Source organism: Danio rerio, chromosome 1 (genome assembly GCF_049306965.1).
Source record: "Danio rerio strain Tuebingen ecotype United States chromosome 1, GRCz12tu, whole genome shotgun sequence".
Taxonomy (NCBI): domain Eukaryota; kingdom Metazoa; phylum Chordata; class Actinopteri; order Cypriniformes; family Danionidae; genus Danio; species Danio rerio.
In genome coordinates, this window is record NC_133176.1 from 19,197,501 (window position 1) to 19,222,607 (window position 25,107).

General features: G+C 36.8%; 2 protein-coding genes across 3 annotated transcripts in view; one reads left to right on the forward strand and one right to left on the reverse strand.

Annotated features, from left to right (window-relative positions):
- si:ch211-197n1.2 overlaps positions 1-20,661 on the reverse strand; it is a 57,276-nt gene extending 36,615 nt beyond the window's left edge. The window contains exons 1-9 of one of the 2 annotated variants that reach the window (XM_005168366.5): positions 20,152-20,661; positions 18,733-18,827; positions 13,948-14,048; positions 13,799-13,876; positions 13,548-13,691; positions 9,962-10,099; positions 9,705-9,838; positions 8,600-8,742; positions 4,980-5,176 (exon numbers count right to left, since the gene is read on the reverse strand). In XM_005168366.5, the coding sequence (XP_005168423.1) occupies positions 4,980-5,176; positions 8,600-8,742; positions 9,705-9,838; positions 9,962-10,099; positions 13,548-13,691; positions 13,799-13,876; positions 13,948-14,048; positions 18,733-18,827; positions 20,152-20,458 (1,337 nt within the window). In that variant the 5' untranslated portion in view covers positions 20,459-20,661. Of the gene's footprint in view, positions 1-4,979; positions 5,177-8,599; positions 8,746-9,704; positions 9,839-9,961; positions 10,100-13,547; positions 13,692-13,798; positions 13,877-13,947; positions 14,049-18,732; positions 18,828-20,151 lie in introns of both variants that reach the window. The other variant, XM_692079.8, reaches the window with a different exon arrangement.
- A 1,739-nt stretch (positions 20,662-22,400) lies between these two features.
- On the forward strand, positions 22,401-24,726 carry slc25a4 (solute carrier family 25 member 4). Its single transcript, NM_214702.1, has 4 exons — positions 22,401-22,568; positions 23,321-23,807; positions 23,888-24,028; positions 24,108-24,726. Exons 1-4 carry the CDS (start codon positions 22,458-22,460, stop codon positions 24,263-24,265), a joined length of 897 nt encoding a protein of 298 aa, NP_999867.1. The 5' UTR covers positions 22,401-22,457; the 3' UTR covers positions 24,266-24,726.
- The last annotated feature ends 381 nt before the right edge of the window (positions 24,727-25,107 follow it).

Consider the following 25,107-nt stretch of genomic DNA (forward strand, 5'->3'; position numbering starts at 1 on the left):
AATCTAAGTCTCAGCAACTTCTGGTGTAAGTAGACTTTAAATAACTGTTTTATATTTTAATAAAAAATATCATTAATTTTTGCAAAGTTGAATCTTCATCATCATTACTCAAGACTTATCTGGGTTTCCATTCTAACCTGAAGCAAATCATTCTAACCTGAAGCAATTACTGTAGGTGCATTTCCATCAAGTTGTTAGAGAGGCTGGCCATCATGTGGATGTAATATTTGCAATGTCAAGTTTATTTGCCAACTGTGTTTCCATCTCCCGTTATTTGCATTGAGCCTTTAATACAAAACCACCTTAAGCAAGAGTAAATTCAAAGATTTTTATTCCAAACGTGGCATTTAGGGCCCTATCATACACCCGGCGCAGTGTGGCGCAAGGCGCGGCACAATACTTCTTTGGTAGTTTCAGCTTGGCGCAAGAGTCGTTTTGAGGCGTTGCGCTACGCTGTTTAAATATCAAATGCATTAGCGCTCATTTTTGCGTCCATAGGCGTTCTGGTCTAAAAAGGAAGGCGTTCTGAGGCGCACTGCTGGCGCGTCGCTATTTTGAGAAACTAAAATAGATTTTTCATTAGACCAAAACAAACCCAAAACAAACTCCGGCGTAGAGTTGCGCCTCGCTTACACACTGCCTAATACGCACAAGAGAGCAATAGGCAAATATCTTTACATATGAAAAAATTTAAATATTAAGGATATATATATATATATATATATATATATATATATATATATATATATATATATATATATATAGGATATCATAAGAATAGATAAAGGATATAAATATAAAGGATTAAAATATTACAAAACATATTATTTTCTAGCCTACATAAATATGAAAAACCACTGCTTTTATGTCTTCTTCATCTCGGGAGGCTTTTCAGTTCATTCATAACAATTTGCTTTTGTATAATGTTATTATTATTAGCAGTATTATTTATTATATTCATATTTATATTTTTTATTAAAAACAAGCTTAGATTTGCCCACCTGTCAGGTTTTAGACCATATGGGGCTAAGCATGTGTTTTAGGATATAACTCAGGGTTTTGAACACACTTCGTTATTATTGTTCATTTATTAGTTTGCTAGAAATTAGATGTCAGGGTTGGTGATGGGAAATGGGGAAAAAGGAGCGAGGACTCAAGTGCAGGAAAAATGGGAATTTATTAAATAATAAAAATAAAATAAAATGCAAAATAAACTACCCCGAGGGGGAAAACATTAACAAAACAAATACATACACAAACAAACTTCACTGGGCTGGCTGGTAAGGAACAAGACTGGAAACACGACAGGACAAGGGTTCAAACAACAACATGTGATGACGAACTGGCACAGGACAGCAAAAGTGAGGGGTATATAAACTGTAGAAAATTAACACACAAACAGGTGAACACAATTAACTAATAATGGGTTAACAAGGAGGGTGGGACAAGACAATAGACGGGAGAGCGCATGACACAGAGAGACAACACAAGCCATGCGCTCACTTAACAGGACAAGAACATGCAGCCAATGAGAGAACTCATTAACCGCATGTTCATGACAACAAACACAACACTGAAGCACACGACAAAAGCACGTGACCACAATGTAAACACCGAGCCACGTGCTTTGACAAGAGACGCAAGACACGAGCACACGATAGATAAACACCTTACCGTGCGCTCACACATAAGCAATGCGCATGCTTCATCTCAGCGCCAACCAAAACTGAAACCAACTAGATGGAGGCGCTGAGAATAAAGCAGCGCGCTGCTGACAGAACAAACACAAACACTAGTACAAGAGCGCGCGCGTCTGAGGGACGCAGACTCCTCCTCTATCCAAGAGCGAAAGTGAAAGTGATCCATTATCTCTCATTCTCATGCAGTAGATGCCCTGTTTAACAGTTTTCTGAAAAAAAAAAACTGTTAACTGTAACTGTTTGCTAGTGAAATGCTCAGTTTTTCCACTTAGACTTACTTTGCGTCCTGTAAATAGCGAATGCGCTCTTGGTGCGACGCAGCTGACTCTTAAAGGGAATGGGAGATGAGACTCTAATTGGTTTATTCTCAAAACACACCTATAACTCATTAAGAAAATAAACTCAACCCTTTTAGACCATGCGCCTTGGCGCAAAGCAGTTTTTCCCGTCCGTAAATTAGCAAAAATGCGTTCTGACACGCACTGAAGGCGTTTGCGCCCTGCGTTTTGCGCTCTGCGCATGGACCGTCAAAATAGAGCCCTTGGTGTGTAAAAATATTAAAGGCTCTATTTTACTGATCTAGGCGCAAAGTCTAAAGTGCATGGCGCAAAAGCATTAAGGGTGTGTCCAAATCCACTTTTGCGAAGAAAAAATATAGTTTGCCTTGCAGCAAATGGTCAATCAGGATTGTGCTTATTCTCTTAATGAATTATGGGTGTGTTTTGAACATAACGTGCATTAAAGCAATCAGAGACTCATCTTCCATTCCCTTTAAGAGACAGTTGTGTCAGGCCATGGCACATTTTTTATCTACATGGCGGACTTTGTAAATGGAAAAAATAAACTTTTCACTAGCAAGAAAACCATTAAACAGGGCACTTGCAGCGCGAGAATAAAGCAACGAGGGTCCCCCATTCGCCCTCTTTACTTTCTATTTTTCTTCACTTTTACTCTTTTTACTCCTTTACTTTCGTGGAGTAAGGAAACGGTGGAAACTCGCTCCACTGAAAACAACCATAAGTCATAAACCGTAAGCAAATGCAAATATTTTTAAATTCAGTTCTACTTTCCAGCAAACAAATAAATGAACACTGAGTTATATCTTAACACAGATCGTATGCCCCATATGGTCCAAAACTCGACAGGTGGACAAATCTAAGCTTGTTTTTAATAAAAAAAAAAACATATAAATATGCATATAATTAATAATACTGCTAATAATAATAACATTATACAAAAGCAAGTTGTGGCATGGAATAGTGGTTTTTATATTTATGAAGTAAATAATAATTTTTGGAATATTTTATTCCTTTATTTCTATTTCATATGTGAAGATATTTGCATATTGCATATTGCATATTTACATCCTGTGTGTATGCAATGTGTTTAAGGCAAACAACTAACGCGCTCTGCGCTGAATTTTAGACCTGCTTTCAGCTGGTCAATGGCGCAGTCAATATTAGTTCCTCAAAATAGCAATGTGCCAACAATGCACCTCAACACACCTCCTTTCAAGACTATCAAACCCATGAGTCCACAAAGCGGCGCAAATGTATTTTCTATTTAAACAACATGGCGCAAAACAGGAAAATTAGGGTTGCTTTGGTCTGTAAATAGCAACACATCGCATCTAACACGTATTGGCGACTTATTGCGCCAGTTGTGTGGTAGGGCTCTTAGTTTTATTATTATTGTTAAAAATACTACATAATTATTTGGTCACATTCTACAGTAATGTTCAATTTGATACCAATCATTATGAAAAATACTTCTATATCACTGAATAATCTTAGAATAACAAATATAACTCAATTCACAGTGTTTAAGTAAACATTTAAAGGAACTGAGAAACTGAAAAGAACAACTGTACACGTATTATCTTTAATGAAGATTGATAATTATTAACAGATGTACTGATAATTGTTAGTAGATTAACTTTGTGATCCTTAATTAAAACATGATCTCAAACGTTTAGTGAAAAATGCTCAATGAAAAGAACAAAGATTTGAAGTGTGTAAATCTGTGAATGTCTTCACAGTTGTATTTAATTTAAGCATTCCTGCTGAATAAATGTATTAATTTCTTTTAGAAAAATGAAAATAAATCATTTGCAAAATGCAATTATGATTATAGTAGTTTTCCATTTACCACTTTTGTTTTATCGTTAAATCAGTTACACTGGCAAAATAATCCAAAATTTGACTAATACATTTGGCAAGTGTATATATTAATCCAGTTGAATATGGAATATTAATTCATATCCATAAATCTATGTGACTTAATAAAGGTCATTTGTTTTCACAAATTTCTATTTCTTCTACTTTTCAATTAGTATTTGGGCCCTGGCATTGATTTGCACTAGAATTTGTACCTTAATAAAGGCAAGTTTTACTGTTAACTTTTTAATTGTAACTTTAAAGAAGTAAAATGAAACCAATTTCTTCAATCAGTCAGAAAACTGTATTAAGTTAGTTAAGTTAGGTACTCCTTCCAATAAAATATAGTGACTCAAAATATGCTCACCCATTTGGCCGAGCAGCAGTGAAAGATTCATTCATGTGGTTTGCCACAGCATAGTAAACCACCAAATTATCCAGCATATGTTTTATAAAGCGGATGCCCTTCCAGCTACAACCCAGTACTGGGAAACATCCATACACACTCATTCTTATACACTACGGCCAATTTGGTTTATTCAATTTACCGCATGTCTTTGGACTGTGGGGGAAACCGGAGCACCCGAAGGAAACCCACGCAAACACGGGAAGAACATACAAATTCCACACAGAAATGCCAACTGGTCCAGCCAGGACTCGAACCAGCGACCTTCTTGCTGTAAGGTGACAGTGTTAACCATTGAGTCAGCGTGTCGAACCAGTCATAAAGTATTTATGAGAAAAAAAATAACTTAAGGGAAGGACTGCAATATTAAAACAAAAAAAATCCTTGCTGTCTTTTACAGCTCCAGATTTTGCAATAATGACTATTAATAACAATAAATAGAACACACACACAACAATTTTTGTGCTTGGTGAAACCATGTCATAATCTGACTATGCTGTTTATGATGACATACTGCAAGTGTAAACAGGCAACTGTGACTAATGCCTTTGATTGGTCACTACATTCATAAACAACTCAGAAATGTGCGTGATTGCTTCTGATGTGTGCAAAATGAATTCTACTTTTCTGAACTGCAGGTGATTTAATAAAAACTGGAGGGATCAATAGTCCATATGAATAAATAAAATTAGGACATTGCTATGTTGTAAATCTGACCGGTGTTTTGGGTTGTAGATGATCTTGTGAGTAATGCCATCTGAGCTTCTGTCCTGGAAGGTCCGCAGGAAGTTCAAATACTGCACGCAACCCTTTTTAATCTTCAGACCACAGCGAGACAGAAACAGACCCAGCTGCTCTCTTTTCAGATGCAAATCAAACTTTCCCAACACCTGCAGAAAGTCCGCACCTCTCACCTGCAAACATGCCATTTTCATACATTAAAGGGTTGGTTAGCTTAAAAATGAAAATGGTTATTCCAATCCCCTGAGACTTTTGTTCATCTTCAGAATACACATTAAGATATTTAGATGAAATCTGAGTGTTCTCTCATCCAGACAGAATTGGCCTTAGCTCCAAAAACTCTGTGAAAACATCAATGTGACATCAGTAGTAAAACATACTCATATTAAGCTCCAAGTAAAGCCAACAACTGAAAAATTTCAAAAATTTCAAACTTTGTTTGCCTATATCGTATTAAGGTGCATATTTTCTACAAACAGTATGGGGCTTGTGTGTTGTGATGCTGACTGTAATGGCAATATGCCACCCTCCCCATAGTAAATGCATACCCTGAGGAGAGAAGACATAGGGTGCACATTGTCATATATACAGTTCTTGTTTGGAACACAAAAGAGTTCATGGAGTTTTGTATGATTAACTACTGAAGTCACATGGGTTATTTGACAGATTGTTTGGTTCCTTTTCTGGACTTCTAAAGGTCCTGGAATCATTGCTGACAATGGAGGATGAGAGAGCTCTCTGATTTAATCTAAATACCTTAATTGACCCTTCATAAACCTTACACCACTTGTCTATCTCCGATAAACTTTCAATAGAGCTTCCCTATCAAATTGTGAAATCCCCAGAGAAATAGTGAATCATTTCATGGAGAAGTTACATACTGGTTTCAGATAGAAGCAGACACAAAGGTTTGCAATATGTATACAAGGGATATTTTGCCGACAGCTAGCTCTCTGCAACTCTCACATGGTTACCCACTGAAGCTAAGCAGGGCTGCACCCGGTCAGTACCTGGATGAGAGACCACATTGGAAAGCTAGGTTGCTGCCGGAAGTGGTGTTAGTGAGGCCAGAAGGGGGCACGCGGTCTGTGTGAGTCCCAACGTCTAAGTATAGTGAAGGGGACACTATACTGCTTAGTGAGTGCTGTCTTTCAGATGAGATGTTAAATCGAGGCCCTGACTCTTTGTGGTAATTAAAAATCTCAGGATGTATTTCGAAAAGAGTAGGGGTTTAATCCCAGCATCCTGGCCAAATTTGTCTACATTCCATCATAGCCTCCTAACCATCCTCATATCTCATTACTCATTACATCCACTAATTAGCTGGAGTGTGATGTGCGGTCTGGCGCAATATGGCTGCCGTTGCGTCATCCAGGTGGATGCTGCACACTGGTGGTGGATGAGGAGATTCCCCTCAATGTGTAAAGAGTCCAGAAATTGTATATAAATGTAAGGAATTATTATATTTGGGGTGCAAGAGTAGCTCGAAATGGAAAAAAACAAGAAAAAAAGATTAAACCTATAGCATACAAATATAGTGAAATGAAAATCGAATCATATGAACGTAATTAAAATGTTACATATAGTTACTGATTCATTAATATACTCACAAACATACACAAATGGTGCTATCTCAAACAAGACAAAACTATCATACAGCTATGAAATTATAAGAGACATTCCTTCATACATTCATTCATTTTCTTTTGCTAATTTGGGGCTGGGTCATGAAGGTAGCAGTCTTAGGAGGGTACCCTAGACTTATCTCTGCCTAGGCACTACCTCCAGCTCTGACAGGGGGATCCCAAGGGGTTCCCAGGCAAGCTTAGAGTCCTAGTCCCTTCAACGTGTCCTGGGTCTTCCTCAGGTCCCTACTTTGGGACAATCCTGGAACATCTCCCTTGGTAGGTGACCGCATTATTGCTGCCACTGCACCAATCTGCCTTTCAATCACAAGCCTCATTCACACTACGAGCGACTTGCAGCAACAAAGCGACAAGCTACCGTTCATTTCAACTGAGAGTGAGCGACTTCCGTCATCCTCTGTCTACACGAGCGACAGTGACCGTTAACGACTAGGTGGGAAGGTTGAGTGATACGACAACGTTGAGAATCGTTCAACTTTATGCAAATAAAGAGCGACTTTTTTGAGTGACAGCCAACAGGAGCACCAGTGGAGCTCACGTAATCTTCTCTCAGCTTGCTTAGAGGCTGGTAGTATGCTCCGTGCTGTAGACCTACACAGGCATGTGTTTGCAACAGTTCGCCACCCAGAGCGACAGGCAGCTACAAAGTCGCTGCTAGTCTGAATGAGACATTAGGGGGGAACTCTAGACTTCCCTCTGCCCAGACACTTCCTCCAGCTCCTCCTGTGGGGAACCCAAGATGTTCCCAGGCAAGCTAGAAGACATAGTCACTTCAGTACGTCCTGGTTTTTCTATAGTTCCCCACGTGGGATAACCCTGGAACATCTCCCTAGGTAGGCAACCGCATTACTGTTGCCACTGCACCAATCTGTCTTTCAATCTCACTTTCCATCCTTCTCTCACTCGTGAACAAAAGACCAAGATAATTGAACTCCTCCACCTAAGGACTGTGCTCCAACCTGGAGATGGCAAGAAACCTTTTTTCCAGTGGAGCACCATGGCCTCTGACTTATAATTGCTGATTTTCATCACAGCCACATCACACTCAGCAGCAAACTGTCCAACTGCATGCTAAAGGTCCATGTCCGATAAAGCTAACAGAACAACATCATCTGCAAATAGCAGAGATGACATCCTGTGATCCCTGAACCAGACACCCTCCGGCCCTAGGCTGCGGCTAGAAATTTTGTCCATGAACACAATCGGTGACAAAGGGCCATCTTGCCAGAATCCAACATGCACAAGGAACAAGTCTGACTTATTGTTGGCAATGCAAACCAAACTCCTGCTCCGTTCATACAGGGACCGGACAGCCCTTAACAGAGTGCATCTGACCCCATACTACCAGAGCAACCCAGTATGCAGTTTAAGTTAGCTCATCTCACCTTTCATCTTCCAAGTCCTCAGGTAGTTCACTGGAAATTTTGCCATGTTACATCTACATAAATTAAAGTTATGCTGGCTGTCCCAGTACAATAACAGAAAAGATTAGTTTACAAGTTGTAAATCTTTGCTTTTTAAGTAATTCGTCCAGCAGTAATGAGAGACAGCACTATTGATTGGCACACAAACATATCCACACAGTTCTCTAAGTTTTGGGAAAGGATGGAATTGTAAACTGCCCAGCCTTCCTGAACCGGCATTGCAAGTTCCATACAAGCACACCGCCATGTCAATCACCAGTTTTGTTCTATTATGATGCCTGTCAGACAAAATAGCAGAAAGTGATTGGGGCACAGAATATCAGCATTACGACTAGCTGGATCGCCTGTCTATCAAACTGCCAAAAAGGTCAATTTGTGTTGCAAAAATAAGCAAAAGTCTCAAGGATTGAAACAACATTAAGGTGAGTATATAATAACAGAGTTTTCATTTTTGGTTGACCTAACACTTCAATATGATTACCATTTTTCTACCTGTTTGTTTGAGAGGTGTGACACTGTTTGCTACCTTTCCGGTGCTTTCAGGATCCAGTTTATCAAACTCTGCCTTCATCCTTTGAGCTCCATCCCTAAATCTGTCCTTCAGCCATGTTTCAATGGCGATGGATGTGTGACGCTCCTCTTCTGCTTTAGGCAGTGTCCTTCCAGGAGCTGCTGGAAAAGACAAGTAAGAATGTATTCAATGATCATGCAAAGTCTCTACAGACAGGTCTCATTTAATCTTTGGTTATAGGTTCCAATTATACCAAGCAAAGAGTTATTATTTTAGGAGATTTAAAGGGGGAAAGTTATTTTTTCAACCTTTACTTGTTTTGAGCATGTTTGAGTTTCTTCTTTTGAATGCAAAAGAAAATATAATAAAGAATGTTGGAAAAACATTGACTTACCTAACTCCCCTCCAACCCCCTAATTGCCCCCAAAAATTCATCAGCACATCTGTTTGTGGTCCACAGAAGAGAGGAACTGATAAAAGTTTAGAGCCACTTAAGTGTGAGCAAATGATGATCAACTTTTCATTTTTGGGTGAACTGCCCCTTTTAAGGAACAGGACCACAGCACCCTCTATAGGTTGACTGTTACATAACTACACATCATAAAGAGTGTCTCCAAAAGCAGTTAAAAACACTTCCATGTACTTGCCTTGAAGACAACCAGCACTATTACACTTTACTGATTTGATCATCTCAATACAATAACATTTCAGATTCTGGTAACTTGTTGAGTGTGATACAAACTGTGCTACTGCAGAATTTATTTTCTAAACTGACAAACAAGATAGTAAAACAAGTCATGGCACTTTTACTACAGTGGATCTTGTGCAAATATTTAGTAACACTTTATTTTAATGGTCCACTTGAGTATTAGTAGACTGTCTGCTTAGTATCTGCTGATACTGCTTCTTCAACAGACTATTAACTGACTATAAGAAACTTTGCAAGTACATATCAACTTACACTAACCCTAACCCCAATTTAAAAGTCTACTTATTATCTAGTGAGAATTAAGTTGCAATGTAACTTAAATTCAAGAACCATCAAAATAATATGTAAGCAAATATTTGATTAGCTAACAACTAACATCCAGCACTATAATTAGCTAACATATACCTTTACCTTTTGTGTCCTCCGCTTTAAAGGTATTTGAAGTATGGTAGTTGTTGTCATTTTTTGGTTCATTTCTTTTAATCAATCCCAATTCTTTCAGGAAAATAGTCTGTTTAACTGCTCCAAGTCCATCAGTATCTAGCCTGTTTTAAAAATATGAACCATTTCATTGTTTTTATAAAAACAAATCTATTTCAAAACACGTTTTATTAATGTGATGGTATACTTCACGATTCCATATGTAAATAAAACAAATAAAGACAAACCTTTTCCATAACTTATCAAAGTCAGTGTCTTTCAGGTGAAGTTTGAGCTTGTTGAGAACATTCCGGAACTCTGGGGCAGAAATCCAGCCTTCGGTGCGATTGTCTGACTTGCACAAATTCTCAACGCTCTCCAGAAATCTAGTCAATGAAATCAATTCACAATCAGGCAATTAAAAGCTCTTTATTTTGTTTTTGTTTTTATATTCAAATGTTTACAGTACACTTAAAACAGTAATATTAGGAAATGTTTTAATATTTATTAATAATGTGAAATATTTTAATAAGTGTAGTCATTTATTTCTGTAATAGTAAGGTTATAATTAAAAAAAATATTTTATCTTGCTCTCAGGAATAAATAAATGTATTATTACCAATGCTGCACAGTTTTTTATTAAAAACTGTTCTATACTTTTCAGGACTCTCTGATGAATAAAAAATACAAATAATATACACTACCTGAGAAAAGTCCTGTCGCACAAGTTTTAGGAGCAACAAATGATATATTGACGTCTATTTAATCCTTTGGCATTAAAAGTGGCTTATAGGAAAGGCCTCTAGATTACGCATTTTATTTTACCAAAATAAAATATGACCAGGCCTTGACTTTTATTTAATAGGAACAGTAAGGTCTGACTTTGCTGAGAAAAAAAGTCTTGTCACTTAAGAAAAATAATGTAGAGTATAGAATATAAAGTCATGCTGCAGTGGAAAAAGAATTAATATTGTGTATGACTCCCATGATCTCTGCAATAACTCAAATAACTTATTATTAAAGTCATCTGGAATGGCAAAGAAAGCTTTCTTGCAGGACTTCCAGAGTTCATCAAGATTCTTTGGATTCATCTCCAATGCCTCCTCCCTTATCTTACCCCAGACATGCTCAATAATGTTCATATCTGCTGACTGGGCTGGCTAATCCTGGAGCACATTGACCTTCTTTGCTTTCAGGAACTTTGATGTGGAGGCTGAAGTATGAGAAGAAGCGCTATCCTGCTGAAGAATTTGCCCTCTCCTGTGGTTTGTAATGTAATGGGCAGCACAAATGTCTTGATGCCTCAGACTATTGATGTTGCCATCCATGCTGCAGATCTCTCACACTCCCCTCCACTGAATAAAACCCCAAACCATGATTTTCCTTTACCAAACATGCATCCATGCAGGTTCCAATAGGTCTTCTGCAGTGTTTATGATGATTGGGATGCAGTTGAACAGAAGATTCATCAGAAAAATTTACCTTTTGCCACTTTTCCAAATGATCAACCAGAAGTCAAGTTATATTTGTCGCTTTTGCAACTGGGATTGGTGACAAGACTTTTTAAAAAGAGTAAATCATAAATGTTCTATGTGCCCTGTTTCAATAAGTAATTAAATAAATAATTAACTAAATAAAATAAATCCAAATAACTAAATAAAAGGCATTTACAATTTTGACAATGGTACGATTAAACGTTTAAAATACTTACATATTGAAAATCGTATTATACATAATATAATACCTCAGTCAGATAGTCTACCTCTTTGTCTTTCCTACACACACACACACGCATTGTCAGTAATACATGATTATCTTTTTTACTCTGTCCATTCATCTCTTTTGAACCCTTTTGGACCCATAAATCTGCTTTTTGCACACTTTTTTAATGTGTGCCACTTTTCTCTCATTTTCCTGTTGCTCTTTCATCTTTATCCCCCACTTGCTGTCTTTTTATTCAGTCTTTTTTTCCCTGTCTCTCATCCTATCTTCCCCATCTCTCACTTGGACACTCATAGTCAATGTGTCTGTAAGAAAGAGAGGGAAAATGGGTGAGATTAGTCACAGAGATTTCATTTTTTTTGCTCACGGCTGGAGTGTGTCTTGGTCTGATCAGGTCTTACGCAATCGCCACGACACACACACCAACCGAACTTTCACACTCCCTCTACAACCTCATTGTATTACTCTGGTGCTTTAAACAGTTTGGGTACAATAGTAGCAGTGGTACAGAGATGGAGAAACAGAGGGGTCGCTAAGCTTCTTTGCTGATCATCCTTTTGCTTTCTGTCTTATTTGAGCACAAGATGCACTCTGAGCTGCTCTCTCACTCCCTGCTGGTGAACTTTGAGTGGTTCACATTCTCTTCCTGAATCGTCATCTCTTTCTAGAGTACTGTTTGTGAGTTAACTTGTAACTTTATACACACAGAAAGCATGCACTGTTAACATTTTTTTTTTACATTATGCAGTATTAAACTGTAATATGAACTTTATTTTATTATAGAATAGTTGTGCTGTATGTTACTGTACTTTATGGTTGCATGATGAAAATTTTACAGTAAATATATACATAAAATTCAGTAAATACATATCTAGCAAGATAAATGAATGTAAATACAGTTTTTTTTTTTGGCTGAAACTGATTTACAGTAAGTTACTAGCAAATTGCTGCCAGTAAGTTACTGTAGATTCTAGAGAAGGTTTTTAACAGTGTATTTTAATGCAATTGATTTTCATGTTTCAAATAATGTTTCATCATCATTCTATTTATTTATTTATTTATTTTAGAATAAGCTATCATACTAAACATTGTTGTCATATAAATGATTAAAATCATGACATGGCTAAGACAGAATGGTAAATGATGTAAAGTACATATGTTTATAAAAATTATTATAAAACATATTATTTATAAAACATATATTTATAAAATAATGAGTATTTGGGGTTTTGCTGTAATCCTTAGATTCTTTCATCATCAAATCAAATGAGTCTCAAAATATGCCTTTATACGTTATTTTTTTCAAATACCAGCAGCAGCCTCTTGTTAGAGATAATGCAAATACATGCGTTCAATAAACAAGAAGGTAATTTACATATTATAGACAATGTATTAAGTAGTTCCAATCAAAAATAATCTAGAATTGAGTGACCTAAGGACAGTGAACTGCAGTGTTTGTTCATGACTGAGTCTCTAAAATGAATCGGACGTTTGGACAAATTAATTAAATGAGCAGTCGATTGTGGCATCTATGTAACAACATTATTGCTACTTCACGTTCATTATATGATCTGTTTTTGATTTCTACTTCCCGAGAAATAACATCATATTCAATATACACTATAAAAGAAATTAATTAGCTATTTAAATAAGCTGTAAATTAGCTGTTTTCTGTATTTTGTGATTCATGTTTTTATTTATCCCCATTTTTTTTGCTTTTGAATTTTATTATAAGACATTGATCTTTATTCTAACAACTTCTAACGTTGAAAAGTTCAAAAAAGTTACTTTTATTAACACTTTTAATAGTTTAAAGTGATTTATTGACTGGGTTTTTTGCTGCATATTACCTCTCTATATTATATCTGATACATTGTATTATTTCAAACTACTAAAATGACTATAAAAGTCACTTTGTTGAACTGTAGAGTGGAATTTTCAATATCAAAAGTTGACAGAGAACAAAGGTCCTATAATGCAATTCACAACTGTAAATAAATATAAAATTACCAGAAACTAATAAACATTTGTTTTTACAGTTTCCTCTCTAGTGAACTTGAGCATTCCCTCCAGCATGAATATTGTGGTGTGTCTTGACTGTGGAGATCTCACCTGCTGCGTGCTGGTCCTCTCAGCAGGGCCAGCGTCTGAGGAATTGTGAGCGGACCTGCAGGGTTACTTTTATTGGAGTCTGGGTCTTTCAGGGCACCATAAAACTCTTCAAAACTGATAAGCACTCTGTCATAGAGGTGTAGACTTCACAGACAAAGCAAGACAGGGGTTTTATTTAGATGGATCTGTGAATACTGAGAATTTGACAGTTAGATTGTATAAAAATATCATGTTTAGGATAACAAAGCTACCGGAACAGAAGATTTTTGATCTGCTTAGCTGTGACGGGCCGCCTCAGGAAATTTGTAAGGATCTCTAGTAAAACAGATCTAGGAAAAGAACAGACCACAAGAAAATGAAGAATGTTTGCTATAGTTAAGGTACAAAACAGTGTTTTTACCTGTTCGCCAGAGGCTTGCCATCGGGGTGGTTGTTCTTGAACAGGATTTTGAGAGCCAAAGCTCCTGTAGTTTGAATGTGCTCCTTCAACTCAACTTCCAGCTTTACAATAAATAAAAATAAAATTGGTATAATGGTAAAATAAGTTTACAAAACAAAACAGAAAAAAAAACATAAAGACTTGCAATGATGAGAGTAAATAATATTTTACTATTTTTCAAGACACTTCTATACAGCTTAAAGTGACATTTAAAGGCTTAACTAAGATAATTAGTTTAACTAGGCAGGTTAGGGTTATTATGCAAGTTATTGTATAACGATGGTTTGTTCTGTAGACTATTGAGGAAAAAAAATAGCCTAAAGGGGCTAATAACTTTGTCCTAAAAATGGTGTTTAAAAAATTAAAAACTGCTTTTATTCTAGTCAAAAAAAAAAAAAAAAAGACTTTCTCCAGAAGAAAAAAATTATTATCAGACATACTGTGAAAACTTCTTTTCTCTGTTAAACATCATTAGGGAAAAAAAGTAAGAGTAAAAATATTCAAAGGGGGGCTAATAATTCTGACTTCAACTATAAATTATGTTAAATGTAAATGCTTCAAAACAAAATACACAAAAATACAATATTTGTGTTCCTATTAATGGAATAGTTTACACAAAAATGAACCTGAGTCAGATGTAAATGATTTTCTTCTTTAAGATGTACACGTGCCTACGGAAATTAAGCGGTTTTAATGAGATAATTATTTAAGACTTTATAACCTTTTGTCACTAGTTTTCAGCAACTGTCATGAGAGTAAGATTATGACTAGTGACAGATATAATGGAAGCTTTATTTTAAATCTAAATACGAATCGAATATTGAGACAAATGCACTGAAATGTTTTAAGATCAGTCAGTGCAAGTTTGATAGATGACTTTAATGATAAATGGATGTGCTTTTTGGAGCTCGAGCACCATTCATGCTATTGCAAAGCACAGTACGAATATCAGAACTGTATTAATCCGAATAGCTAGAATGTGTGGAAACTATTGGAAAAATTATATTTTTTAGTGAATTGAAAGATCAAATGTCCTGTAATCATTGCTGCTTTTATATTACATCTTCAATTTTAGTTATTTTTCTGTACGTCATACATTCATTAATTCATTCATTTGCTTTTTGGCTTAGTCCCTTTATTAATCTGGGGTTGCCACAGCGGAATGAACCTCCAACTTATCCAGCATATGTTTTACGCAGCGGATGCCTTTACAGCAGCCAAAAAATGTACATCATACACATTACACATTAAATATCATAAACAAAGAACTGATTCAGGGGTTCATGATTCCAATGAACCCTACTTATTAGTCTTCACACTTCTGTTTGATTCTTATTAGTCAATTAAAATCCAAACAAATGACTGAACAGATTAACAAACAATTTCCTTTTAGAGAATCAGAAATTGTTTCCTATTTTCCACTTCCATATCAAATGACTTTAATGAGCCGGTTGTTTAATGAATCAAATGACAAACAAATGACTCTTTGTTGCAGACTTTCTGCTTTCTCTGCAATCAAACAGATGAAAAGGGAAAGCTCACCCAAAAATTAATATTTAGTCAATGTTTATTAACCCTTGTGTGATTTCAAACCTCTGATTCTGTTGAACACAAATGAAGATATTTCGAAGAAAGCTGAAAACCGGCATTGACTTCCATAGTATAGGAAAAACAAATACTATGGAAATCAAAGGTTACAGGTTTTTAGCATTCTTTAAAATATCTTCAACAGACAGTCAAATAGGTTTTAAACAAATAACGGGTAAGTAAATGATGAAAAAAATGTTTAGTTTTGGGTGAACAATCTCTTTAATGCCAATAAACTCTTGTAATATCTGAGATTTTATCTGCATGCAGAATTTAAGCAGCGTGCAGATTCATTTCCAAACTGCTCTAACGGAAAGATTTTAAGCGCTGAATGTATTAAATATGATGAGTGACAGCATTTCGAGCTTCTTTTGTGAGCGGGCTGGAATGGAGGGGTTGTGTGTTTATCCATATACCCATTCTGACTCTTGTGAGGGGTGTGTGAGCGCGAGTGTGTGAGCGCGAGTGTGTGTCTGTACCCCCACTGTGTGACTAAGGCAGCTCTCGTGACCAGGCGGAGTCGAGGGGCCTGTGCGCCGGGTTCAGTCGGACCCCAGGGATAAGACTGGCAGGGTTAATCACACACAGCACCCCCTCCAGTAGACAGACACCTGCAGATTTGCTGGACTTTGGCTCTCTCACACACACCCATTTGCACATGCGCTCCCTCCTTCTCTTCCTCTTTATCTCTCGTTGCTAATATCTCTTCTGGGTTTTACATTGGTGTTAAGCGCTGAGCTGCAGCTGAGATTTTATCAGTTCTTGTGTTTTATTGTACATAGCTGGCTCTCTCAATGGGATAATGCCAGGCTTTGATGTCAAAAGGAGGAACGCAGGCCAGCAGTCCTGTCATTGAGAGGAAAGCACTCGGGGATACTTGAGAATATGCCTGTGTAAATGCACAGCACTCAGAATGATGCCCTGTGGAATCAGACTTTGCATGCAGACTTGTGCACAGTGGCTCTAAAACATCAAATGTGTTTTAATAACTGTGTGTATTAATATTATGATTAACTGTGTTATTAAAAATAATTTAAAATTTAAAATAATATAATCAATAAAATAATTGAATTTATATCATTTTTTTGGTTTGAAGTGGATGTATGAAGTCAAATTCAACTTCAAAAGTTCAAACAAGTTTCCAGAATGTATAGTTAATATGCAAGACTTTTCGTAACAGTGTTTTAGACATAGTTTGAAATGGAAATTGCACTCATTAGTTTCTGCACTGAAAAAAAGCTTTTATTCATCCAATCAAAAAGTTTTAGGGAAATGATTCTGTTGTTAAAAAGGAATTACAAAGGAATTTTTTATAAAATATTTTTGTCTCTTTTTCTTGTCAATAAACAATTGGATTTGTACTGTTCAGAGGTGGTATTAACTGAACATCTTCTCGAGCAGGCCCAGATTGGCTAATCGGGAGGACCGGGAGAATTCCCGGTGGGCCGGTCCGTTTTTTGACCGCGAGGGCCGGTGTCCCTAGCTGCAGAATCTGTTGCTCTCAGCAGTCACACTTTTTAAATTTATTTATTTACTTGACCACAGCCTTTTTATTCATTATTTTACCGCAACTCTTCTCAGTTGTGTCTCTTTTCTGAACACAGCTATTGTGGTCCAGCGGTTAGCACGTTAGATTAAGACGCCACGGACCCGGGTTCGATCCTCGTTAGAGTAACTTATTGTTTTCATTTTTATTGTTAAGACATATAATACTGTTAGGGTTGTTGAACATTTAAAGTTCTAAAGCAGCTGTTTTCTCAAAAAAAGACGTGATATTGTAATTAGAAACTGATTTGGAAATGACCTTATTTTAATATAGTCAGTCGTGAACTGAGGTGGGCCGGTCTGAGGCTTGAAACTCCAGGGCTGAAAAGGTGTCCCACTCCGGCCCTGTTCTCGAGTGTGATATGTTTTGCATACTAATGAAGCCTTTTTGCAAAAGTAGACAAATGCTTGTCTAAAATTAACTTGAGCTTTGCCTCGAAACTTCATGTGAGGAAAGAATTTGCAAGTCTTGTGCTTTTTAATGTGCAGAGAATTTGTAGAAAAAGAGGACGTATGTATGGGTGCGGCCAACGGAGGACTGGAGAATGAGTCAGGTGACGAATTTTACTAAACTACACCTGTTAATATCAGCTGCCTATACAAGTTGAAGTCAGGAAATGAAAACTGTTGCACACCTCCTGAATGTAACTTTTGCATTGCATTGAGGATACCAGAATTCTGTAAATCTAATTATTTATTCGTATCCAATAAATTGCTAATATGTTAAACCTAGAAGAAAAACCTCTCCTGACCTTATTGAACACGGTTGGAATTAATTAAATATTCCAACAGTTCACATCTAAATTTGATCACTTGACCCAATGAAAAATAAATAATTTGCCTTAAACAATATTTTCTATCTCCATGAGAACAATTTTATCTAACCTGGTACAAAGCATATTTGTCTTGTTAAAGAAAGTCAATAAATTCAAATTCTCTTTTTGTTTTAAACAAGAAGATATAGCTTTAAGCAAAACAGCAACTCCCATAAAATGTTCATTCATCCATATAAAAAATTGGGGTAATAGTTTTGCGTCTAAATTTGTTCACTTTATTTTTTTATTTTTTGTCTATTAAAGTACAAAGCAAATTGTAATAATTGCTGTACGTGGGCAACTGAAGCTAGGAGAACACTTGTGTCCTACACCGCACAACCCTGAGTGTCTCTGTTGTCAGCAATCTAGCAGAATAAGCAGGTAGGAGACAGCACTATCTGTTAACCTTTTTATTTTGAGCTCAGAACATGAACAACCCTTAACAGGACCATACCACCGAGGTGCTTCCTTTACACACTACCCTTGTTGATGGTGATGGCCAATATTTTGGAAATAAATTAAATATTGGGCTTAAATCACAAACAAAAAAAAAAACTAATTATTTGTTATAATACAGATTTGTTTTCAGCGTATTATTATAATTTAAAATGACAAATATCATTTGCAAATGTCAGGCATTACATCAGTTGTCAATGTCACATAATGCTTTAGTAATCTGATTTAGTGCTCAGTTATTATTGGAGTATTTAAATCCATTTTAAATAAATGTTTAATTTTAAATCCATAACACTTTTAAAATATAGTTATCAAGATATCATGAGTTAAATGTGTGCACTACCTGATCAGTCTGATCTGTCTTCCATGGCCCAATGCTGGAGTATGTTGAAAGGGAAGCTCTGCTTATAGAGCGATTCTCTGAAGCTGCCCTGTGACCTGTATCAAACAAATTTAGTTTACCATTAAATACTGCATTTAAAGGTATAGATTACCCCAAAAATAAAAACATCCTCACCATTACAAGCTGCTTTGGCACAATCTACATTGTAGCACTATATAAATAAAGATGAATTGAATTGAATTATTCACAATCAAGTGGTTTTAAAATTGGGGTGAAAGCTGGCATGCAAATATTTATATTATTCAATATTCTTTTTTATTAATTATTTTTGTGTTTAAGCCTTTGTGTTTAACAGAAGAAAGAAACCCAAACAGGTTTGGAAGTGGAGGATGAGTAGACAATTACTTCATTTTCATATTTGGGTGGACGATCACATATTTTTAAGACTTGATAGTTTTCATGAAATCATTACAATGCAAATATAATATAAATACCCGTACACGTTTCAGATACTGCTTTTATTAATGTAGTATTTATAGAATGAGTTTTTTTTACCACTATCACAGAGTGATTGGCTGACTACTAGACAATTCATCGCATGAGAAGACAGCGCCCTCGAGTGGACAAACAAGTGAATAATGATGAATAATAACGAACTTATTCTAATTACAAATATAGCTTAACAGCAAGAATCTGTGAACCTAGGGGATGATTCTCATGACCTTTGGTTCTGCTCGGAGCTGGTTCCTTTACAGCAGGGGTGCTTAACCCTGTTCCTGGGGATCTGTATAGTTTAGCTCCAACCCTGATCAAACACACCTGAATCAATTAATTAGAACCTGAACAGCACATGATAATTACAGGCAAGTGTTTGATATGGGTTGCACCGTGAAACCTGCAGAGGTCTCCAGGAACAGGGTTGGTCACCCCTGCTTTAAAGGCTCTCGAAAAGATATATTTTTTATTAAACATTCGCACATTAAATGAGTTGTTAAATTAGAAATGCAAAAAATATAAAATTGTATTTAATAGTAAAATAAAAACTAAAATTAATTATGACAATAAAAGTAATTAGAATGATGTAAATGTATCTGTTAAAAATAATGGTTCTATACAAAATATTTAAGATTCCCAGCCATTCTTATTATGTCAGATGGTTAAACATGAAGACATGATCTACAAGCGGGCCGCGCGACAGCTCATAATGCAATGTTAATGGAGCATGTGGCGCAAAATATTTCACACTCAGCAATTTATCAGTCCTCTTGACGCTGTTTCAGGTGCTAAAATAATGATTTACAGGCAGACCTCATAAATTCACAAAGCATATCCCTTACATTATCAGCTGTAGGCGGTGCAGAAGTGCCCTTCATTGTTACTGACGACTCGAGCAACATAAATGTAAGGCTAGAGACTCACGGAACGCAGGTAGTTTGGCTTTATCGTGGATGTCCTCTTCGCCCTCGGGAATCAGCTCTGGAACATCTAATCCTCTTTTTCCCTTCTCCACCACAGAACTTATATCACTTCTGCTGCTCTGACTGCGAAATGCAGAGTCCAGGCTCTCCGTGTCTGGAGACCGAGCTCTGGCTCCTTTCTGAGGGATCCAGCATCTCTGATCTCTGCAGTCTGTGGAATAACCCCGGAGAGAGATGAGATCTGGATCTCCAAGTCTTGATGAAGGGTGTTGGATGGCCGGGAGCCGTATAGAAAAAACAGTGGACATCCTGAATGAAACGTTTTAAGTTTTAAGGACTCTGTCAAGCTCTTTTCCAAAGTGCGTCACGCACTAAGAAAACAGGTTACATTAAATTACGCATCGAACTTTATAAAAGACGAAATGTCAGTCTGTCTTTTCAATACTGAAAAACTTTAATGAGAGGGAATAACTGACTGCTGGGGTAGGTACAAAGGAGAAGCCAAGTTGCTCATAGCAACAACAAGCGCTTGCGCCTGGAGTGGCAGGTTGCACGCGCAAATCATAAAAGGCGCGTGATGTTCGTGCACGAGACCAAGAGCGCGCGTTTGGTAAGTGTATCAGAAAGTGTATTGTGATAACTTTGATGACGAAGTGTGAATCTTAATCTCAAATGTTTTAAAAAGGTTTTACTTTTTAAATAAAGAATAATAATTTCTCAATGCATGAGGCTAGTCATATAGGCCTATGTCCCTAAAATAAAACACACTCGTTTGCGACGTAAAGCGACTAAATCCAAACTTTAGTACTCACAGCAAATAGGAGATTTTGCTTTGTTCATTATCCATAACGTTTATGGAAATTTTCATTCATTTAAAGACTTTATAGTTCTTTAGATTATTATAATGTTTTTTCCCACAATTATTTCAAGAATAGGTTAATTTAGGGAAACATAATGGCCCTTCTTTGGCAACAAACGTCCAATTGGAACATTTACGTTTGACATTATATTTGGCATGTAGATTAAATTCATTTCTGAGTGATATTTCAGATTCAAGGAAGGTAGAAATTCAGTTAAACAGCATTTGCTTTAGGAAATTTGATCTTAAGTGTGATTAGTGTTGGGAAATTCATTGTGTTGTAAAGAAGTTTTTCCTGCTTTGTTTTTAGAAACATTCAAAACTTCAGGGCTGCAGTGTAGCCAGGCAACAAACCTAACTTTGACGAGGGAAAGAAATGAAATGGAGAGGTGGTTTCAGTTATCTAAAGCTAGTCTGAATGCGCAGGCGTCTGCGGTAGGAACGCACACTGCAACACATTACAAAATTAAACAGGTTCGAAAACACTTAAGATAACCGTGACCACGCAACCAATTACCATATAAACGATTTTGTAGCTATCAGGCAGAATTATTTATTAAAGCAATTAAAAATATTAATACTGTCTTAATAAATTTGTATTCATAAAAATGCTATTACCACCAGCAGTTTTTGCACATATAATTTTCAAAGACCTTCTGCATAGCACCTGAACGAATTATTTGGCTATATCTTACATTTTAGGGCTACTAACTTTTAAATATCTTATCTTACTTCATATAGACATAAACCAATAAAAAACCGTACAATTAAAATTTACTTTTAATGAAATAAACCAACAAACAAAAAAATATCATTAACACAATCAATTAAAACCGAATAAAAAAATGGAGAAAGTAGTATTGAAGATGTTGGCTGAATTACTTTTTTGACCTATTTTATTTACGAACACTCATCATTTTTACACTGAATGAATGAATAAAATTAATATGCAAATTATTTATAACTATGCATCATAATTCTGGGTTTTATCAAATCGAATTTGGGTAAATATGCAACAATTCGGTACTGGTGTGGTACAATAATCTAATTTGTCATTTTACTTTTTAATTCATTTCATATTCCTGTAAAAATTCTGTTACAATACCACGGATTATTGTATATATGAACCCGCTTGTCCAGTACTAAATAATTCGACAGCTTTTTAGTAAACAAATAAAATGTATATAAAATGTGTCCTTTAAACGTCCCCAGATCCTTGACCCAGGACATTAATGAACTTGCGCAAGACACTTGGCCCATGACCCGGGATATTTATTCAGCTTCGAGTTTGGGTTCGGTCCCTCGTGGATCAATCACCCGCTCCTCTCGCGATAATGACCCTGGATATATTAGGAGCAAACACGAGCACTCGTCCATTTGAAGGGTCGTCGCAGGGATTCATATAGGGTCCTAAGGTGGTGAGATTGTCTTCCAGGAGATAGGACATCATGTCTGACGCAGCGATCAGCTTCTTGAAGGATTTCTTGGCCGGTGGTGTGGCCGCTGCCATTTCCAAGACAGCAGTTGCCCCCATTGAGAGAGTCAAGCTGTTACTGCAGGTAGGTTTTAAAATCTGCATACATAAGATTAGAATCGAATAATCGCTGCATGTGAATCACAGTTGCATATATTAGTGAGGTAGTGCCTTGAATTAAAGTGCACTGAAAATTAGTTCATAGTTTGAAACAATTCAGTAAATTTTGAACTAATTGATCAAGAAGAGTAGGCGAATAAAGGTAAAGGTTTAACTAAAAAGGCATACAAATTATGACGCTGTCCATGGTGCTTCTTTATAAAACCTTACTAAGAAATGGCAAAAAGGTAATTCAGAGTACAGAACAATGTTAATTAAATTAATGTTTGATTAATGTTACTTGGTAATTTAAACTCCGCTTTTTAATTTTTATTGTGGTTTTTATGATTTTTGCGGAAAGTTTAAACACATAAATTTGACCTTGCCTACTTCCATCACTCTTTCCATCAGTGCCAGAGTTTAGAAAGGCCAATCATGTGTGTAAAGACCGTGCCTGTGAGGAGCAGTGATATTTGGTGCAAGTTTAAAGTTAAAAATAGTCTTGAGACTGCAACCCAATCCTTAAACCCTGTGCGCAAGTGAGGCATGATGCCAAGTGCAACTTGTGCACGAGGTCAGGCTGATCCCTAAGTGTAAAGAAACCAAAATGTGAACTCTTCCATTTGTACTTTTAATCAAACCCAGCCTTTGGGGTTTCTCATACATGACAAAATATGACCACGATGACCCAAAGTGCTCCATCTTCCACTAACAAATCCGAACTGTGCTGCTTTACAGGTCCAACATGCCAGCAAACAGATCACGGCCGATATGCAGTACAAAGGCATCATTGACTGCGTAGTAAGAATTCCCAAAGAGCAGGGATTCCTGTCGTTCTGGAGAGGCAATCTTGCCAACGTCATCAGATACTTCCCAACACAAGCCCTCAACTTTGCCTTCAAAGACAAGTACAAGAAGATCTTCCTCGGAGGAGTGGACAAGAATACCCAGTTCTGGCGTTACTTTGCCGGTAATCTGGCCTCTGGCGGTGCTGCAGGTGCGACCTCTCTGTGCTTCGTCTACCCTCTTGACTTCGCCAGAACAAGACTTGCTGCTGATATCGGCAAAGGTGCAGCCGAGAGAGAGTTCACCGGTCTCGGAAACTGTGTTGCCAAGATCTTCAAGTCTGATGGTCTTAGGGGTCTCTACCTTGGCTTCAATGTGTCAGTCCAGGGCATTATCATCTACAGAGCTGCTTACTTCGGTATCTATGATACAGCTAAAGGTAAGCAACTACTCACAAAAGTCTCTTGTGGATAAAAACAATTTTCTCGTCAATGACAATTGGTGAACTCTATCATTTAGGTATGTTGCCGGATCCCAAGCACACACACATTGTTGTCAGTTGGATGATCGCCCAGACTGTCACAGCCGTTGCTGGTATCATTTCATATCCCTTCGACACTGTCAGGCGTCGTATGATGATGCAGTCCGGACGCAAAGGAGGTAGGCCAAATTTTTGTTCAAATTTTACAACCAACTGCTTTGATGATCAGTCTAACGCCTGTTTTTTTCTCTCAAAAAGCTGACATTATGTACAAGGGCACAATCGACTGTTGGAAAAAGATCGCCAAAGATGAGGGTGGTAAAGCTTTCTTTAAGGGCGCCTTGTCCAATGTGATCAGAGGTGCGGGAGGCGCTTTTGTGCTGGTCCTGTATGATGAGATCAAGAAGTACACATAAACATTCTCCATCCATCATGTCCATCCCCACCAAAGGAAACCCTGAGCGCTGTGTATGTCTTAATTGTGTAGAATGTTTAACAACCAAGGGAAGTGTACTTAGCCAAGCTGGCCCAGGGGTGGATGGTGATCATGTGATCGTGGGTGGTCACTGCATCCTCCACCCCAACACTTGTAAATATATTGAAGTTTACCTGCTACTGCCCTTCAATTTAAGTCGACTTTCGGTCTGGTTAGATTGAAAGTCATGGTTTATTTTTTTCTCATTTATTTATTTGAATTTCAATTGATTTCCTCATAAATCTTGAGGGTCTACATGTTCTACAGTGGCTCTTCTCTTCTAGTTAGCTGAAAACATTTTGTCCCAGACTGAAGCAAGTGACCGTACACTGGAAAGCTGAATGTTTTTGTGGTGTATTCCACTTCATGTGTTCTTTTAATAACAATAAAGCTGAAAATACACATTTTGTGAACTTGCTTCTTTTATTTGTGATACTATGATACTTTTAACTGCCAGATTATATATTTATTAATAATCAGAAATCAGAAGGTTGTCTCAGAACAGTAATGGTAGTAGACTTATATTTACTTTAGAATTTAATTCACTAAAACATTTTAGTTAATAGAATCTATAACAAATAACTGTAAAACGCATAGTTCCTATACTACATGAACATTTACAGTAAAGCTTAAGAGTACAAGAATCTATGGAACAGAAAAGATTGCCAAATGAACAAATCCAAATATTCAGTATGATAATGTAACAAAGACTATAGTTGCATTAAAAATGCAATTGACTTTTTAGAAGAATATTAAAATAGAAACGGTTCATTCAAATTGTAA

Excerpts from the sequence above, each read along its gene's own strand:
- slc25a4 (NM_214702.1), top strand. The coding sequence starts at position 22,458 with ATGTCTGACGCAGCGATCAGCTTCTTGAAGGATTTCTTGGCCGGTGGT. Across the intron at positions 23,808-23,887 it reads TATCTATGATACAGCTAAAG|GTATGTTGCCGGATCCCAAG; the intron begins GTAAGCAACTAC and ends TCTATCATTTAG. Across the intron at positions 24,029-24,107 it reads GCAGTCCGGACGCAAAGGAG|CTGACATTATGTACAAGGGC; the intron begins GTAGGCCAAATT and ends TCTCTCAAAAAG.